Source organism: Ambystoma mexicanum, chromosome 9 (assembly GCF_040938575.1).
Source record: "Ambystoma mexicanum isolate Mex_15411 chromosome 9, UKY_AmexF1_1, whole genome shotgun sequence".
Classification (NCBI taxonomy): Eukaryota; Metazoa; Chordata; class Amphibia; order Caudata; family Ambystomatidae; genus Ambystoma; species Ambystoma mexicanum.
This window is the reverse complement of record NC_090931.1, coordinates 969,880,659-969,901,032: the sequence shown is the minus strand read 5'-3', so window position 1 is coordinate 969,901,032 and position 20,374 is coordinate 969,880,659. Positions and strand designations below refer to the sequence as shown.

The 20,374-nt window shown below is 50.6% G+C and overlaps 1 protein-coding gene across 4 annotated transcripts in view; it reads right to left on the bottom strand.

Moving 5' to 3' along the window:
- The window catches only part of GAD1 (glutamate decarboxylase 1), a 356,368-nt gene that overhangs the window by 293,944 nt on the left and 42,050 nt on the right, over window positions 1-20,374 (bottom strand). For 3 of the 4 annotated variants that reach the window (XM_069616186.1, XM_069616187.1, XM_069616185.1), the window contains exon 3: window positions 14,592-14,654. The exons of the other annotated variant lie outside the window; for it this stretch is intronic. In XM_069616186.1, the coding sequence (XP_069472287.1) occupies window positions 14,592-14,654 (63 nt within the window). The remainder of the gene's footprint in view (window positions 1-14,591; window positions 14,655-20,374) is intronic. 4 annotated transcript variants of the gene reach the window in all.

The following is a 20,374-nucleotide window of genomic DNA, read 5'->3' as shown; positions in this document are numbered from 1 at the left end:
TGAGGAGCTTTGATGAGATCGAATGCAATAGATTCTCAGTGTCCATCCTGGCACCGTAGGGTTAGTGCTGCTGTGCATTGGGTTACTGGTCCAGAAGCTATTTCTGCCCCATCAACAGTAGTAACTTTTTCAGTAGTCGACTTAGAGCATAAGGGAAGCCCTATCTCTGCTGCCAGATCTTGGTCTACATAATTCCCAACTGCTCCGCTGTTTATGTATGCTTCGACAGCATGCATCCGATGCGGTTGTTGGTGATTGATCAAAATTACTGGTAATGCAAAGTGTGAGGTCTGTGACTCATCCTTCTCGCTCGACAAGCGGACCTCTACGCTTGCCGGGCTTGGTAGTTTTCCGACTCCTTGTTATTATCTTCCCTCTCTGTGGCTCCAACAGTTCTCCTTGGTGGTTTCACTGGACATTCTTTGGGGAGGTGGCCTGATTTTCCGCAATATAAGCATAATTGCTGTTGCCTTCTCTTGTCTCTTTCAGTTTTAGATAAAGGGGGCCGTACACCTCCGATTTGCATGGGTTCTATTGTGTTTTCTAAAGTACGTGGAACATTATCCTTTGACCGGACATACACAGCTTGAGTGTCTAACCTTATCTGGTCCGCTTTTCGGTCTTGTAATCTGTGATCTAAGTGCACCACAAGGTTGATGAATTCTCCACAGTCTTTAGGTGGGTTAACCACCTGAGCACGGACATCCTTTAGTTCCCCTTGTAGGCCCCGATGAAATAGTGTGGTCCTTTTTTCCTCAGGCCACCCAGCTTCAACGACTAGTCTGTTAAATGTTGCTATATATGTAAGCAAGTCTTGACTTCCTTGAAGTAGTGACCAAAGTTTGTTGTCTAATGCTTGGCCTTGGGTATGATGAGCAAAGAGTTTTTCCATTTCCATCTGGAAACCCCCAAAGTCATGTAACAACGGGTTATCCTGATTTACCAATGGTACCGACTAATTCGCAGCACGGCCACTCAGATATGACAAGACTAAAGTAACCCACGCTTGGTTGTTAGGAAAAGCCCCAGGTCTGCAAAGGAAATGAAGACGACACTGGTTCATGAACATTGCGTACTTCTTGGGGTCCCCTGTAAATAGATCAGGTGGAGCTAAAGGAACTGCCCCAGGAAGGTTTATTTGTACTGGATTGGTGGAAGAAGTTAGTACCGGTGCTGGCGGAATGTTACCAGGCAATGGGGTCTGTCCTGACTGTGATTGGAGCAATTGTCTACTTATTTCGTTGGTACGATCCTTAGTAACAATCAAATTCCTCCTAAGAGCGTTGGTTTCTTGCCTGGCTCAATGTACTTCAGCGCGTAATTGTCCCAACAACTGAACTAACTGGTCAGTCTCTTAAATCCCCATGACACCCAGGTGGATAATATTATTGAGGCTTTGCATTCTGTTACGCTCACCTGGTATCCACGGGGGCGCCACCCAGCCCTGGTTGGATGATTTGCACTCTCGAACCCTCTCCCGGTCCCTTAGTAAGGCCTCTGGTTAAAGATGGGTCTTAATATTGTAAACAGTGGATGCTCCGTCCTGCTCCTTGTGGCAGGGGCATGTAGATGTGGGGGGTGAGCAGCGACCAAGTTACTTCACTGGTGCAAGCCCTCCCTTTGGGAATCCAGGCCTGCTGCGACTCCGTAGGTTAGCTGCTTCACAGTTTTTATATGCAGTTCTTATGTTCCTCTTAGTTCGAATAATAATAATGTCTTGCTTCTTTCATTTTAGGTATGGAACAGTATTTTGGTGTTGTCATGCAGTTTGAAGATGAGCATGGGGCGGTAGGCGAAAGCGCGGTGTGTGCGATGCTGTCTGGTGAGTAACGCGCAATGCGTGGCGCTGTTTCGCCTTTTATATTGCTAACCTGTGTCTTTTCTCTCCTTGCAGGTTGCGATGTTCCTCGCCGAGTGCCGTAATGTTCCAGCAATGATACTGACCAGGAGATGACTACCCAGGTAAGAATTGTGTGGCTTTCTTCATTCGGGAGGAAACGTGTGTAAACACTTACTAATGCTGTCTTTCTTTCTCCTCTTTCCAGGTTATGGTATTCCAGGTGAGTGGAACTGAAGTTGGCGATGGATTGAAGACAGGATACTGTTCCAGGTAAGTTTCATAGTGTTCTTTCTCACTCTGCAGGTCCTTGGTTTCAGGTAAGCAGGCATCAAAGAACTGGACATGGTTAGTGTTACGCTGACCACAGCAGAATAACGCAAAGCATGTTCTGCTGTTTGGGTGTGGTTTAAATAGTCTCAGGTAATGTAGTCCAGGTAAAATGGTCCCAGGCCTGCCACACCCAAAGTAGTCCAGGTAAAGTAGTCCCAGGCCTGCCACACCCAAAAGACTAGACTGCATAGCTCAGTTCCTTGTAACTGAGCTATGTGTGTGCCTCCATGTTGGATGAACCCCCCCACCCCCCAAGTTAAATAGTCCCAAGTAAATAGTCCCATTCTAATCTTGGTCTTCATGATGGTTATGAGCCGACTGACTCCAAGAGAGTCTTGGATGAGGTTTTAAGACCTTTGACCTGGCCCTAACTGGAAGGCTGACTTGCCAGTGAGGGCCAGGGGCAAGGGTCATGACAGCATTTGGGTCAAATGAACAGAGTTATCAGCATATAGGAAAGCTGGAACTAGACTAAAATGCTGGTAATACAATATAATATAATAATATTCCAACAGGTGATCCCCATGGGGGGGAAATACTCAGTAATCCCAGTAATCTGAATAGCCAATTTGCTCCACACATGGAGGAATGTACTACAGTTGAAAATCGGGACCCCCCAGCCACTAATGAAAGTTCTCCCAGTACTGATAGAAAACCTGTTTGCATTGACACTGCCAAAGTCAAGTTAAAGTTTCTGCTAGCGATAAAGATCTCATGCTTCCAACCCCAGGCAAAACCTCCATGGATAGTGCTCTTATCGTCCCTCCATTGGCCTCCACCGTGCCTATGCTACAACGCCCATCTGATAGGATAACTTTTGTGATGGTGAAATCACCAATAGCAGAGGCGATTGATGCCACACCTGGCCTGGCATTTTTAACCGAACTGGCACACTCCAAGTTTGCCGGTAGGGGCTCTGATCCACTGGCAGGCCTGACCTGCCGGTCATTCATGCCCATACTGGCAAATAATTGCTGCAATCATCGGTACAGGTACTGTCAGTGCCGGTGATTGCGGCAAATCCATTCCATGGAGTCCTATGGGAACTTTCTGACATTGCTGGCACCTGTATTATCCTGGCAATACCAGGATATCAGGTGCCGGAAACGGTAAATTGGGTTTGCCTGTAACCCGACGGAATTACCGGCAGGTTACCAAAAAACCTGTAATGAGCCCCAATGTGTGGAATATCTTTAGCTATTTGCAAATTACATTATTCAGGACATTAATCAGTAGACAAAATAGTAGCAGAGGTAAATGACAGCCTTGATTTACTCCTCTAGAGGTTGTGAATTCCTGTGTGAGCGTCCCAGACTGTCCAAAACGGACCTGTGCTGAGGTGTTGTACAGCTCTCTTACAACCTCTAGCAGTTTTACATCCAGCCCAGTCTTGTTAGTTTGGCCCAGAAAGTAGATCTCTCCACAAGGTTGCAGGCCTGACCAAGGAATGCTGCATGAGGAACCATGCTTTTATGATAGCATTGTGAACTGAGTGCTGTAATACGCCAATCTGCTCAACGGCTGACAGCCCAGATCTAAATGCTCTCTGATCTGGGTTGAGTATTGGGTTATCCTCCAGCCGGGGATTGACTGCACTCCAGAATAACCTTGTGAATATCTTACCATCATTGTCAGTGCACATCAATGAGAACTACATCATCCCATGCGTTCTTCTGTCTGTCCTTGGCTGGAATAAGGCCCAGATTAGACTCAATTGATAGGCTCTGTCATCGGTCCTTCATTTGGACAGTCCCAGTGGGAACTTGATTTTTCTCAGAATGAGAATCAATTTAGGGTGTCCCGCATCCCAGCCTGGCCACGCCCCCTTGGACGTATAGTGGAAGCAGCGTCCCTGCAGGAGTGAACCCCCTAGAGGGGGAAGGCCGCAGTGTTTGGCACTGCAGGTGTACGGCGGTGCAGTAGGCATCCCAGGCAATACTGGAGCAAATTCCTGAAGGTCCTGATCAGAAGCTGAAGCCACTGGTGGTTCACTCCATGCAGATCCTTCCCCGCCCGGCAACCAGTGATTGTTTAGCCTTTTGGTTCCTGCGTGGGATTTTTCACGGGAGCAGGGTGGGTGGCGGAAGACTCTGCCACTGAAATGCAACTGCTGGAATACTGGATCACAAGTAAGGTCCCTGTCTGCTTGTGTGGTGGGAGTGAGTGAGCAAAAGTTGGGCCGGGGGGCCTTTGCCTTTGTCTGCCTCTGCCTGGCCATTTGTGGCACGTCGCAAACTCTGGAATACTCTCAAATGGAGGCAAAGGAGTCATCCCCTACTTACTTTACCCTCCACTCCTCTTTTGTAAACACCTTGGCTCCCAGTCGACTATGCACTATGACTCCGAACTCAAGTTCAAGCGTAAGATACTTTTTGTGTGAAGAAGCAGGGCGGCTTGTCTACCAAGCCTTGGTAGGGAATGTTTCTCCGATATTGACTCTGTTTTTGGGGGAAAATCCAGTGGCACACTCAACCACATGGGGAAGCTAATTCTCTGACAAAAGAGATCCATCATTTTTTAGGGCTTAACCATGATATCCTGGTTCAGGCAACAATTCCAACAGTTGACCCCCATGGGGGAGGGGGAGAATACTCAGTAATCCCAGTAATCTGGATGGCCAATTTGCTCCACACGTGGAGGAATGTACTACAGTTTAAAATCGGAACGACCCAGCCACTAATGAAAGTTCTCCCAGTACTGATAGAAAATCTGTTTGCATGGACACTGCCAAAGTCAAAGCCAAAGTTAAAGTTTCTGCTAGCGTTAAAGATCTCACGCTTCCAACCCCAGTCGAAACCTCCATGGATAGTGCTCTTTTCGTCCTCCATTGGCCTCCACCATGCCTATGCTACGACGCCCATCTGATATAACTTTCATAATGGTGAAATCACCAATAGCAGGGGCGATTGATGCCACACCTGCCCCTTTCGATGGTGGCTCTTTTTAAAGAACCGGGGGGGGGGGGGTTTGCCATCTAAGACCTCCCCCGCAAATTTCTGCATGGCCCCTGGCCTTCTGCTTGTGCTTGGCTCCACTAAACACTAGTTTGTGCCTACTCCTGCATTACATCCTTTGGACCCAATGGACACAGAGATTGACGAGACAACCAAAGACAAGTCCTCTTTCAGTCCCACTTTTAGCACCTGGAATGCGAACACGCTGTCCATGTGCTCAGGGTCCAGCTCCTTCCTTCGATTAACCGTGTTAAGGGCTTCTAAGCCAAGTAACCAAGGCACCAAACCCACCTCTAACCGTCCTACTAAGGAAGACCCCCCAGCTCAGGGATGTTATTGCGATTTGGTGCTTTCTGAATTAGCAGTTATAAAAAACTGCTATTAGTCCGGATAGAGGCCCAGAGGAAGGGACGAGGGGGTTTCCAGGAGGAATCCTCGAGTGCCTTCATTGCTGTAATGGAGCCCTGCAATCCATCTTTGGGATGCCCCATCAAGCTTGACACAACTGGTCTGTTGACTTCTGAAGAGAAGGCCATGAGCCCCAATCATGATCATGGGAGACCCCTCTCGATCACCATCCCAGGGGAGTCTAATGTCCACACCCACTTGACGCAGCTTGAAAATCCATCACAGCACACCATGCCTGGCAGGGCCGCGAATTCTTATATAAAGCATATTGCACTGGAGACCTCTGAACTATGCATAATGGGGACTAAATGCTCTGGGGCGAAGGAATCCAGAGCATGTAGCTACTGCCCTACGGGGGGTATACCTAAGTGCCATGTTCATGGGGGGCCAAGAAGTGCTACAGTATACTTACATGGGGTACCCAAATTTCCTGCCAATAAGCGGGAACAAAGGGACGCCCTTTTAAATAAATGCTTACATTGGCTCTGCACGGTGGGGGTTTTGTGCCTTTGTATCCATGGATGCATTGGTTGGTTGCCAAACAACATTCAATGAGGTTGACATTCCCTATGCCTCCGTAAAACTGGATTTTTGGGATCAAAGAGTGGACAACAGTGTCCTGGGAAGACTGGGGATGTATGGTTGGCCTGCTAACAGTGGGATTACCATCAGTCCATACTCTTACTCAGGAACTGTCGGCCCACCTGGAAGTACCCTAACCAAACATGCATCTAGTGCGAACCTTATACCCTTGGCGACAAGGTCAACTGGGAAATACTGTGGGTATCACAGATATTTAAGCACATGTTTTGTGTTAGGATACTCTTTGATGGCCTGATCACCAAATAAAGTTATTTTAATGTTGATGGTGATGATTAAGGGCTTCACATTATGCCCAGTCATGGTGGTGCTTTCCTGGCAACTGAATCCACATGAATGAAATGGGTGCCCAAATTACTGTGTTTATTTACTCATTTGTGCATTTACTCATTTTTATAGTTTTGGCTATTAGGTGGCGAACCACTATTGCACTCGACCACAAAACCAGGTGCAAGATTTGATGTGAGGATGGACAAACGGCTTGTTGGTGTGGTTTGGTGTTTACCAACTCATTACCTTCCCATGTGCATGACAACCCCTATGGCCATTCCCACCTACTACCGGCCCCTACCCGCCCAAAACATATCCTCCTAAGAACTCTTCAGCTAGCTGTATCAAGCAGTACCATTAAACTTTGGCCAGCCCATGTTATTTCTATGCAGTCATCTGAGAGTTAATGGCTTCACTGCAGTTGTTAATGTGTCACTGGTGCAATAAGCATGTCTTAAGCAACTGTGCCTTCAGCCATTTGATTTATAAACAGTACATGTGTCCTTGAACGGAAATCCTATTGAAAACAAGCATTGGCAAAGCCAACCGTTTGGCTTCTGTATTGGTGTTGGATCAGCATTTGCCAAGCACTGCTGTCATCTGCCCAAGTTCTTGCTCCATATTCAGCTTTTACCAACATATAGCCAGATGGTACTATTATGGCAGGGCCTGGCTAATGACTATCCCAGGCCTACAGAAAAGCCAAAACTGTTGGATTTGCCAATTGTTATTTTGTTAAGGTGTTACTGGGAACACCCTACCCCAGACCTGGACTTTGCTTTTACTCTAGTTTTACTTAAGTTTGAATCAATTGAAATGACCGATGACCACAAGCCACAGAAGGCAATTAGATGAAAAACCTTCTTTTTGTCAACTTGCACCTGTGCCATATGGGAAATACTTCTTCAGTCCTGGTTTTTCCTTTGCATTCTTGGATTGGTCCATTGTTTTTACCGTTACAAATTCACTAAGTGTCTCAGAATGCATAAAAGAGAGCCTCCTGTACTCTCCAGTTCCACCTCTACTCTCCAGTGCCGTCTGTACTCTCTGGGTGCCTCCTGTACTTTCTGGGTGCCTCCATACTATCTGGGTGCTTCATGTACTCTCTGGGTGCCTCTTGTACTCTCTGAGTGCCTACTGTACTCTCTGGGTGCCTCTGTACGCTCTGGTTGCCTCCTTTACTCTCCGGGTGCCTCCATACTCTTAGGTGTCACCTGTACTCTTTGGGTGCCTCTGTACTCTCCAGGTGCCCCATGTACTCTCTGGGTGCCACCTGTACTCTCTGAGTGCCACCTGTACTCTCCGGGTGCCACCTGTACTTTCCAGGTGCCTCCATACTCTCCTGTGTCACCTGTACTCTTTTGAGTGCCACCTGTACTCTCCGGGTGCCACCTGTACTTTCTGGGTGCCTCTGTACTCTCCGGTGCCATCTGTACTCTCTGGTTGCCTCCTGTACTCTCTGTGTGCCACCGGTACTCTCCAGGTGCCCCCATACTCTCTGGTGTCACCTGTACTCTTTGGGTGCCTCTGTACTCTCGAGGTGCCTCCTGTACTCTCTGGGTGCCACCTGTACTCCCCAGGTGCCTCCTGTACTTTCCAAGTGCTTCCATACTCTCCTGTGTCGCCTGTACTCTTTGGGTGCCTCCTGTACTCATCGGGTCACTCATGTACTCTCAGGGTGCCTCCTGTACTCTCCGGGTGCCTCCTGTACTCTCTGGGTGCCTCCTGCACTCTCTGGGCGCCTCTGTACTCCCCAGTGCCATCTGTACTCTCTGGTTGCCTCCTGTACTCTCTGTGTGCCACCGATACTCTCCAGGTGCCCCCATACTCTCTGGTGTCACTTGTACTCTTTGGGTGCCTCTGTACTCTCGAGGTGCCTCCTGTACTCTCTGGGTGCCACCTGTACTCCCCAGGTGCCTCCTGTACTTTCCAAGTGCTTCCATACTCTCCTGTGTCACCTGTACTCTTTGGGTGCCTCCTGTACTCACCGGGTCACTCATGTACTCTCAAGGTGCCTCCTGTACTCTCAGGGTGCCACCTGTACTCTCAGGGTGCCACCTGTACTCTCCAGTGCCATCTGTACTCTCTGGTTGCCTCCTGTACTCTCTATGTGCCACAGGTACTCTTTGGGTGCCTCTGTACTCTCCAGGTCCCTCCTGCACTCTCTGGGTGCCTCCTGCACTCTCTGGGTGCCTCCTGTACTCTCCAGTGCCATCTGTACTCTCTGGTTGCCTCCTGTACTCTCTGTGTGCCACCGGTACTCTACAGGTGCCTCCATACTCTCTGGTGTCACCTGTACTCTTTGGGTGCCTCTGTACTCTCCAGGTGCCTCCTGCACTCCATGGGTACCACCTGTACTTTCTGGGTGCCTCCTGTACTCTCTGGGTGCCACCTGTACTCCCCAGGTGCCTCCTGTACTTTCCAAGTGCTTCCATACTCTCCTGTGTCGCCTGTACTCTTTGGGTGCCTCCTGTACTCATCGGGTCACTCATGTACTCTCAGGGTGCCTCCTGTACTCTCCGGGTGCCTCCTGTACTCTCCGGGTGCCTCCTGCACTCTCTGGGCGCCTCTGTACTCTCCAGTGCCATCTGTACTCTCTGGTTGCCTCCTGTACTCTCTGTGTGCCACTGATACTCTCCAGGTGCCCCCATACTCTCTGGTGTCACCTGTACTCTTTGGGTGCCTCTGTACTCTCGAGGTGCCTCCTGTACTCTCTGGGTGCCACCTGTACTCCCCAGGTGCCTCCTGTACTTTCCAAGTGCTTCCATACTCTCCTGTGTCACCTGTACTCTTTGGGTGCCTCCTGTACTCACTGGGTCACTCATGTACTCTGTGGGTGCCTCCTGTACTCTCAGGGTGCCTCCTGTACTCTCAGGGTGCCACCTGTACTCTCAGGGTGCCACCTGTACTCTCCAGTGCCATCTGTACTCTCTGGTTGCCTCCCGTACTTTCTGTGTGCCACAGGTACTCTTTGGGTGCCTTTGTACTCTCCGGGTGCCTCCTGTACTCTCCGGGTGCCTCCTGTACTCTCCGGGTGCCTCCTGTACTCTCCAGTGCCATCTGTACTCTCTGGTTGCCTCCTGTACTCTCTGTGTGCCACCGGTACTCTACAGGTGCCTCCATACTCTCTGGTGTCACCTGTACTCTTTGGGTGCCTCTGTACTCTTCAGGTGCCTCCTGCACTCTATGGGTACCACCTGTACTTTCTGGGTGCCTCCATACTCCCCATGCCATCTGTAATCTCCGGGTGCCTCCTGCACTCTCCGGGTGCCACCTGTATTCTGCGGGTGCCTCCTGTACTCTGCGGGGGCCAGAAACCCATCCATCCCTGCGTGTCCTGGAGGTGCTCGCGCCGGCTTCTGTTCTTTTCCCGTTAGGAATTTAGGCTACAAAGCTCACAATAAAAACACTGGCCAGGATGTGCACGAGTTGCGGGCTGGCGTCAAACACTGGAACCCCACCCCATATGCTGAGAACCAATGAAGGGGTGCCCCAAGGGTCCGATCCGATCTTTGCAGATGGAAGGCGCGGCAGAGGGATTTAGGCATGCATACCAGCATCGTCCCCACTCTTTGTTTTAGGGCACTTGTTAACGGTCGCCCCCACCCCCTTTTGAAACCCACAATTATTACATCCCTCCGGTCTTGTAACCACGAGTCAATGCGAGGTCAAATGAAACATTGAAATACCATGTTACGCAGCGGGTAGTACCAGGAACGTTGAGTGCGCCAGCTCTCGTTCGGATGAGTTCGCGAACTGTACGTTGCGAACCTTCGGGATAGGCGCTATGGGAGGAGGGGGGGGGGCTGGGTGGGTTGTTGCGTGTCTGTGTACCGGCTATTTAGAATGCTGTGTAAAATGCGATTCGGTTGCAATTTAAAACGTATTTTGCAAAGTCTTACACAAACAAAGGATGGAGATGAAAACGGAATGTGTTAAAACTAAAGACGTGCAACACACGTGGTAAGTAGGTCTAATTACACGAGCACGCCTGGATGATATTGAATACTATGCCGATGACTTATAAAAGCACAGTTGCGAAGGTAGTCGCACTTCAGCGTGGTGAGATGCGTTGCTTGCTGCGCGTGAGAGCGCAGGTAAGCGCTGTGCACCGGCGCGTGTCTCGCTCCATCCAGGCGCTTCTCTCTACCCACGCGGCCCCTCCCCTGCCATGCCCAGGCCGCGGTGCGCGGACCCTCGTAGATCTTCCGCGAGGTGGCGCTGCTAAGCGAGCGGCTACGTCCTCTTTATTACGCGCAGGTGTCGGCCGTGTCGCGAGTCTGGGAGACCAGTCAGGGTTGCGAACCACACCCGAATACCAGACTATCTGTCTATATGTACACACTAGGTATATGCGCTCCGCCATAGCGCCCTTTTCATGGGATAAACAGTCACAAGGCCACGTTCCCAGGCAGCCAAGGAGCGTAATATGGCAGTATTTCAGATGGGGGCGTGGCGCTTCTATCCGCAGACGGAGCAGGAATTACGCAGAACGAAACCCTCTTGCGCTTCTGTCGGGAGGCGGTACGCAAAGTTCCCCTGAGCGGAAATGTGTTTTTATGCACCCCAATAAGCAATATATGTTTGTGATAGAACATCTCAGCAAGGATCGTTAGCGTTCTGTAGCCTGGTGAAAACAATACAAAGACACTATTACGCAATTCATGATCGATTTAAAGCCGAGGGAAGCCTGCCAGTAATACGCAACGGGTGCATGTATATATGGATATATTAGAATAATTCGTATGATATATATATATATACAAATGTACGCACAGGTTTCCTGTACCGTGAGAGTCAAGGGTAATATAAACAGCATTGATCGCAAAAAAACAACAGGTTGCTACCGTCATATATATGATATATTTATATAATGTTCACAAAGACAGTGAGTCTCACGTTTCACTTGCATATGGTGTGGGCAACTGTCTGCCCATAGTAAAAGGGGAAACCTATCATCAGAGCGCAATGCGGTGACGTAGGCAATGGGAAGTGACGTCACCGGAACTGAACGAATCCTGAAGTGGAAATGCGCACATTTCTTTCACTTTGTCTTCCCTGACTGAAGGAAGTGTGCAGGGCAAATGCGCATTTGCCAAGCGAACAGATTTCCCGATAAGATTGCTTGCAGGCTACGAGCGCGATTCATGGCGTTTTTTGCACGGTTCGTAGTGACTTTGCGCTGCTAAAAAGTGACTTTGCACGGCCAACACAAACATGGAACTGTGCAAAGTGTATGTTTGCATTGCAAGGTCATTTTGTACTGCAAGAATGACTTTGCACTGACTGCACTGCAAAAATACACTTTGCACGCTCCCATGAATCAGGGTTTGTGTCGGCAGTGCAAAGGCACTTTTCAGCAGTGCAACGCCACTTTGAACCGTGCAAAACATTACACGAATCGGGCCCCAAGTGTATATGCTGCACCACTTTTTTTGTCTGAGAAGTTGTACCAACACATGGCCTGTAGAGCAGAATGTCAACATAAGCCATTTTAGCCGGCCATGGTGGGCAATTGGAGTGGTCTTGTGAGTGCCGGCCTGACAGCGGGGCCTGCGTTCGAATCCAGCCCCGCCACTGTTGGGGTGCGGTCGTTTTTTAATGGCATGAAAGCAAACATCCACGCGTGCAGTCCCAGCCTTGCACCTTGCCTGCCATCCATTGGTATCGTAAGAGGGAGGAGCATGAAATAGCCCAAAAATGTGTGGACCTGGGTCCCCGAAAACTGGGACATACAGTGCAAATCTGTGCTACTTTCAAAACATATACACGATCATAAAAGTGTGGTTTTTATTTTTTAAATACACACACACACCCCGCCCCTCCCCTCTGCCTGCAATCTCCCTCTGGCCCTCCCCCCCTCCACCCCCGTGAGTCTGCAGGGGCAGCGGAGCGTCCCTCCTGACAAATTACCCCGATGGAGAAAAAAAGCCCCTCTCCTCGGGTGCTGAACGCTCCATTAAATCCTTCCCAGGTGCTATTAATAGCAGCGACGGCCGCATCTCTGCGGTCGCCGCCAACCCTGACCCCAGATGTATGGAATAGATGAGCCGCGGAGATGGGGGGCCGTGGAGAGCCCGGCTGCGGAAACGGAGCAGTCCCGGACGCGCGCCCGGACGTCGCCTCGGGAAACAACAATACATCGCCAGGACGTCGGACAGGAAAACAAAGCAAAACAACAATACATCGCCAGGACGTCGGCCAGGAAAACAAAGCAAAACAACAATACATCGCCAGGACGTCGGCCAGGAAAACAAAGCAAAACAACAATACATCGCACGACGTCGACCAGGAAAACAAAGCAAAACAACCAGGAAAACAAAGCAAAACAACAATACATCGCCAGGACGTCGACCAGGAAAACAAAGCAAAACAACAATACATCGCCAGGACGTCGGCCAGGAAAACAAAGCAAAACAACAATACATCGCCAGGACGTCGGCCAGGAAAACAAAGCAAAACAACAATACATCGCCAGGACGTCGGCCAGGAAAACAAAGCAAAACAACAATACATCACCAGGACGTCGGCCAGGAAAACTAAGCAAAACAACCAGGAAAAGAAAGCAAAACAGCAATAAATCGCCAGGACGTCGGCCAGGAAAACAAAGCAAAACAACAATACATCGCCAGGACGTCGGCCAGGAAAACAAAGCAAAACAACAATACATCGCCAGGACGTCGGCCAGGAAAGTAAAGCAAAACAGCAATACATCGCCAGGACGTCGGCCAGGAAAGTAAAGCAAAACAGCAATACATCACCAGGACGTTGGCCAGGAAAACAAAGCAAACCAACAATACATCGCCAGGACGTCGGCCAGGAAAACAAAGCAAAACAACAATACATCGCTCCGCGGAGGACCGCGCTAAGCCCACCCGTCTAATGCTGCTTATTTTTATTTCACGTTTCACGGGGCCTGCTACAAAAAAAACCAAAAAAAAAAACAGCCACGAGAGCCGCGCCTTTCCCGTTAGTAAATAACGCTTTTTTGCAATACACGGGAACAGAATGGGGAGATGGGGATGGTCCGCGGAGGGACCCCGCCCCCCAAATATATTCCCTTCCTTCCAGCGCGGGAGCAGACAGGCGTTATCTCGCACAAGCAGCTTCCCGAGCGATAGTTTTTTAATAAGCCCCTCGTTAATCTTTTGCTGCCGGTCCCCGCGGGAGATCGGCGTTTTCTGGCCCGATAAGGGCGAACATTTCCAAGGCACGCGGTGCTGCAAAGTGCGCGCTATCGCCGCGCCATGAAGATCGCAGATTAGTGTCTCGCGTCGTTTGTCATCGGCGGCCGCAGCACCGCCGGGTGCGGGGACCCGCTCTCCCGCACCTCCGTCTAGCCGGAAGGATGGGGCGGAGGCTGGCAGCCGCCAGGGGTACAGCTTAACATCAAACACAACGCCGTGAAACAGCACACACGACAAAAGACCTATTCGGCATGCCATGGCACCTACACAATCAAACACACACACACCAATTTGATTTACATTGAAGTTCGATTATGGCTAATAACTAACAACCAGACCTCCCAGTCGGTTGCTAGGCTGGTTGTTAGGGCACACTTTACACTTACACCCCAATATAACACGCGCGGAGAGGTGCGCTTTAAAAAAAAAAAAAAAAAAAAAAACCTCTCCGTTAACCAGTAAAAGAAAAGCACCCCATCCTGGAGGCGATTCCAACGTATTGGAAAAAGGGGTGTGTGGTGAATCCATTAAGAGCGATTACTGGCAATGCGATTAATTGGCTGAATGGGTTTCTCTCTCTTCAAGTGCGTGTTACACCAGGAAATCAATCACATTTTAATATGAAACCGTATGTTTTTTTGCAGGCTTGTGTTTGGTGAAGTACATGTTTGCACCCTGTGGGATTGGCATTTCTTTGGGTCGGGGTTATAGGAGTTTGCGGACAGCAGGAGGCGCACACAGGCCTGCCCGGCACCATGGAAACATCGCTACACAAACCCCCGTACATACTAGTCCATATCGTCTTAGTTTCCGTGGATATCGTTTGTTTCAATCCAGCGACTGGAGGTCACATGCATTATTGTCGCTTGGCGATATTTCATGTTTGGGATTGTTAGTTTTGTTTTAAACTTTTTCGAGGGGGATGGCAATTTATGACAAAATTCGCAGAAAGTCACAAAAAGAAACGAGCATGAGTGACTCTGGGGCCACGGCGAGACTTACCACATATCTTCAGGCCGAGCTTTTTAGTGCATCCGTGCGCGACGTCACACCACGTGTCATACGCTACAAAAAACAACAGAGAGGTGTTTACTGAGGCGCTGCCCCTGCCCCGCTCCCTGCCCGTACCCCCCTCCCCGCCGCTAGAGCGCATGCGCGCGCCCCTGACAGACGCGAGCGCGCGGGACTCGGCTGGGCCTGCCCAGGGGTGCCCGCATGATGGATGGCTCCCCTCCCCCGGGCTAATTTAGCAATGAGGGGCCCATCATCGCCAGTCCATCCCCGGGAGTCGCCGGGGACCCCGGCGCCTAATAATTCCTGGCAGGCCTCCGAGCAAGCTGCAGCTTAAAATAAACTGCCATGAAATGGGGTCGGAGAAGAGTTCACAAATTAATTGGGTGACAAATGGTATTTGACTAGAAGAAGTCCGCTCTGCGCGGCTGGTTCTGGGCTGGGAAGAGGCTGGCGCTTTGCAGGCGCGTTAGTATTTCGCGCCCCCCTCCCCCCTCGCGCCCCTGTTGTTTAATGAAATGCACTCATTTTACTCCGGGCGCTGGGTTACTTAGGGCCGGTGCTGAGCGTGGGGTGGGGGCTCGTGTGCTGGAAATGCGACTTGCGTCTAGGAGCTATCCACCATCGGCGCCATTACCAATTTCTGTTGGGTGATATTGTATGTAAATATGTGCTCTGTAAAGCGCTTTAGATTAAGGGGCTATATAAATGACACATCACTATCATTATACGTCGGCGCTTTCCTTTCAGTTTGAAGCACACATAAACAGATGAACGAATGATGTGGCGTGTCCTGGCGACTGGAGGCGGTAACAACCTCACGTGCCCACGGGCAACACTTAAAATGCTATGCCATGTATTTAAATATCATAGAACTACTATTGCACGGCCGCCACTGCCAGTGATATCAGTTTCTATAGCGCCCCAAGGCACCAAGTGCATCGCGTGGCATCATACGGGGGAGGGGGAGGGGCGCAAGGGGGTGCAATGATGGAGTCAAGGTGTTTAAGGTTGTGTCTTGCGGCATGCACATGGGGCCTGCGCATACTATGGCTTGTTGACGAGTGCCCCCCAAGATTAAGAGCTGTGCACAGAACAGTGCATGCACACATTGTGTTGGAAGAGGCAAGTTTCCATGTGTGCACAGGCCTCAGAGGGAGCATTGTCTAAAATAAAGTGTGAGCTCCGGTATCCAGCCACGCTCTGCGAACTCTACTCATCCCGAAACGAAACATCTCCGAACTAGAAGTATCGCTTGGAAAGAAGCAGGGGGCCCGACGTACAAAGGCGTTTTTCAATGGGAAACTCCTATTGAAAGACGCTTGTTAAATTAGACCCATTGCATCTTGGCCAATGAATGAGCCTGGACGTAGGTCACGTGGACTGCAGAAAAAGAAAAAAGGCAGTGTGTCGCAATCTGAAGAGCTGCCTAAAAGACATTTCCTGAACGAATGGGGGATGGGTTGCCGCCAAATCCTTGGAATCTACCCACAGACAAGTGAGAAGAGACTGCTAGGACAGACAAACCGGGGACGCGAGGACCCAAGAGGCAATGTGTGGTGGGGACCACGTGACAACCTTCTCCAACACTCACAATCCTATGCCACACCCGTGACTTCTGCAGCGGGACAGCAATGGCTTGCATTCACAGCACTCACAATCCTATGCCACACCTGTGACTTCTGCAGCGGGACAGCAATGGCTTGCATTCGCAGCACTCACAATCCTATGCCACAAAGGGACAGCAATGGTTTGCATTCCCAGCACTCACAATCCTATGCCACAAAGGGACAGCAATGGTTTGCATTCCCAGCACTCACAATCCTATGCCACAAAGGGACAGCAATGGTTTGCATTCCCAGCACTCACAATCCTATGCCACAAAGGGACAGCAATGGCCTGCATTCCCAGCACTCACAATCCTATGCCACACCCATGACTTCTGCAGTGGGCCAGCAATGGCCTGCATTGACAGCACTCACAATCCTATGCCACACCCGTGACTTCTGCAGTGGGCCAGCAATGGCTAGCATTGACAGCACTCACAATCCTATGCCACACCCGTGACTTCTGCAGCGGGACAGCAATGGCTCGCATTCACAGCACTCACAATCCTATGCCACACCTGTGACTTCTGCAGAGGGACAGCAATGGCTTGCGTTCACAGCACTCACAATCCTATGCCACACCTGACTTCTGCAGCGGGACAGCAATGGCTTGCATTCAGAGCACTCACAATCCTATGCCACACCTGTGACTTCTGCAGAGGGACAGCAATGGCTTGCATTCGCAGCACTCACAATCCTATGCCACAAAAGGACAGCAATGGCTTGCATTCGCAGCACTCACAATCCTATGCCACAAAGGGACAACAATGGTTTGCATTCCCAGCACTCACAATCCTATGCCACACCTGTGACTTCTGCAGCGGGACAGCAATGGCCTGCATTGACAGCACTCACAATCCTATGCCACACCCGTGACTTCTGCAGTGGGCCAGCAATGGCTAGCATTGACAGCACTCACAATCCTATGCCACACTCGTGACTTCGGCAGCGGGACAGCAATGGCTAGCATTCACAGCACTCACAATCCTATGCCACACCCGTGACTTCTGCAGTGGGCCAGCAATGGCTCGCATTCACAGCACTCACAATCCTATGCCACACCTGTGACTTTTGCAGAGGGACAGCAATGGCTTGAGTTCACAGCACTCACAATCCTATGCCACACCTGACTTCTGCAGCGGGACAGCAATGGCTTGCATTCAGAGCACTCACAATCCTATGCCACACCTGTGACTTCTGCAGAGGGACAGCAATGGCTTGCATTCGCAGCACTCACAATCCTATGCCACAAAAGGACAGCAATGGCTTGCATTCGCAGCACTCACAATCCTATGCCACAAAGGGACAACAATGGTTTGCATTCCCAGCACTCACAATCCTATGCCACACCTGTGACTTCTGCAGCGGGACAGCAATGGCCTGCATTGACAGCACTCACAATCCTATGCCACACCCGTGACTTCTGCAGCGGGACAGCAATGGCCTGCATAGACAGCACTCACAATCCTATGCCACACCCGTGACTTCTGCAGCGGGACAGCAATGGCCTGCATAGACAGCACTCACAATCCTATGCCACACCCGTGACTTCTGCAGTGGGCCAGCAATGGCTAGCATTGACAGCACTCACAATCCTATGCCACACCCGTGACTTCTGCAGCGGGACAGCAATGGCTCGCATTCACAGCACTCACAATCCTATGCCACACCTGTGACTTCTGCAGAGGGACAGCAATGGCTTGTGTTCACAGCACTCACAATCCTATGCCACACCCGTGACTTCTGCAGCGGGACAGCAATGGCTCGCATTCACAGCACTCACAATCCTATGCCACACCTGTGACTTCTGCAGAGGGACAGCAATGGCTTGTGTTCACAGCACTCACAATCCTATGCCACACCCGTGACTTCTGCAGCGGGACAGCAATGGCTCGCATTCACAGCACTCACAATCCTATGCCACACCTGTGACTTCTGCAGAGGGACAGCAATGGCTTGCATTCGCAGCACTCACAATCCTATGCCACAAAGGGACGGCAATGGCTTGCATTCACAACACTTACAATCCTATGCCACAAAGGGACAGCAATGGTTTGCATTCCCAGCACTCACAATCCTATGCCACACCTGTGACTTGTGCAGAGGGACAGCACTGGCTTGCGTTCACAGCATTCACAATCCTATGCCACACCCGTGACTTCTGCAGCGGGACAGCAATGGCTAGCATTGACAGCACTCACAATCCTATGCCACACCTGTGACTTCTGCAGCGGGACAGCAATGGCCTGCATTGACAGCACTCACAATCCTATGTCACACCTGTGACTTCCGCAGAGGGACAGCAATGGTTTGCATTCACAGCACTCACAATCCTATGCCACACCTGTGACTTCTGCAGAGGGACAGCAATGCCTTGCGTTCACAGCACTCACAATCCTATGCCACACCTGTGACTTCTGCAGCGGGACAGCTATGGCTTGCATTCGCAGCACTCACAATCCTATGCCACACCTGTGACTTCTGCAGCGGGACAGCAATGGCTTGCATTCGCAGCACTCACAATCCTATATCACACCTGTGACTTTTGCAGTGGGACAGCAGTAGCTTGCATTCGCAGCACTCACAATCCTATGCCACACCTGTGACTTCTGCAGAGGGACAGCACTGGCTTGCATTCACAGCACTCACAATCCTATGCCACAAAAGGACAGCAATGGCTTGCATTCGCAGCACTCACAATCCTATGCCACAAAGGGACAGCAATGGTTTGCATTCCCAGCACTCACAATCCTATGCCACACCCATGACTTCTGCAGTGGGCCAGCAATGGCCTGCATTGACAGCACTCACAATCCTATGCCACACCTGTGACTTCTGCAGAGGGACAGCAATGACTTGCGTTCACAGCACTCACAATCCTATGCCACACCTGTGACTTCTGCAGCGGGACAGCTATGGCTTGCATTTGCAGCACTCACAATCCTATGCCACACCTGTGACTTCTGCAGCGGGACAGCAATGGCTTGCATTCGCAGCACTCACAATCCTATATCACACCTGTGACTTTTGCAGTGGGACAGCAATAGCTTGCATTCGCAGCACTCACAATCCTATGCCACACCTGTGACTTCTGCAGAGGGACAGCACTGGCTTGCATTCACAGCACTCACAATACTATGCCACACCGGGACAGCAATGGCTTGCATTCGCAGCACTCACAATCCTATGCCACAAAAGGACAGCAATGGCTTGCATTCGCAGCACTCACAATCCTATGCCACAAAGGGACAGCAATGGTTTGCATTCCCAGCACTCACAATCCTATGCCACACCCATGACTTCTGCAGTGGGCCAGCAATGGCCTGCATTGACAGCACTCACAATCCTATGCCACACCCGTGACTTCTGCAGCGGGCCAGCAATGGCTAGCATTGACAACACTCACAATCCTATGCCACACCCGTGACTTCTGCAGCGGGACAGCAATGGCTCGCATTCACAGCACTCACAATCCTATGCCACACCTGTGACTTCTGCAGAGGGACAGCAATGGCTTGCGTTCACAGCACTTACAATCCTATGCCACACCTGACTTCTGCAGCGGGACAGCAATGGCTTGCATTCAGAGCACTCACAATCCTATGCCACACCTGTGACTTCTGCAGAGGGACAGCAATGGCTTGCATTCGCAGCACTCACAATCCTATGCCACAAAAGGACAGCAATGGCTTGCATTCGCAGCACTCACAATCCTATGCCACAAAGGGACAACAATGGTTTGCATTCCCAGCACGCACAATCCTATGCCACACCTGTGACTTCTGCAGCGGGACAGCAATGGCCTGCATTGACAGCACTCACAATCCTATGCCACACCCGTGACTTCTGCAGTGGGCCAGCAATGGCTAGCATTGACAGCACTCACAATCCTATGCCACACCCGTGACTTCTGCAGCGGGACAGCAATGGCTCGCATTCACAGCACTCACAATCCTATGCCACACCTGTGACTTCTGCAGAGGGACAGCAATGGCTTGTGTTCACAGCACTCACAATCCTATGCCACACCTGTGACTTCTGCAGAGGGACAGCACTGGCTTGCATTCACAGCACTCACAATCCTATGCCACAAAAGGACAGCAATGGCTTGCATTCGCAGCACTCACAATCCTATGCCACAAAGGGACAGCAATGGTTTGCATTCCC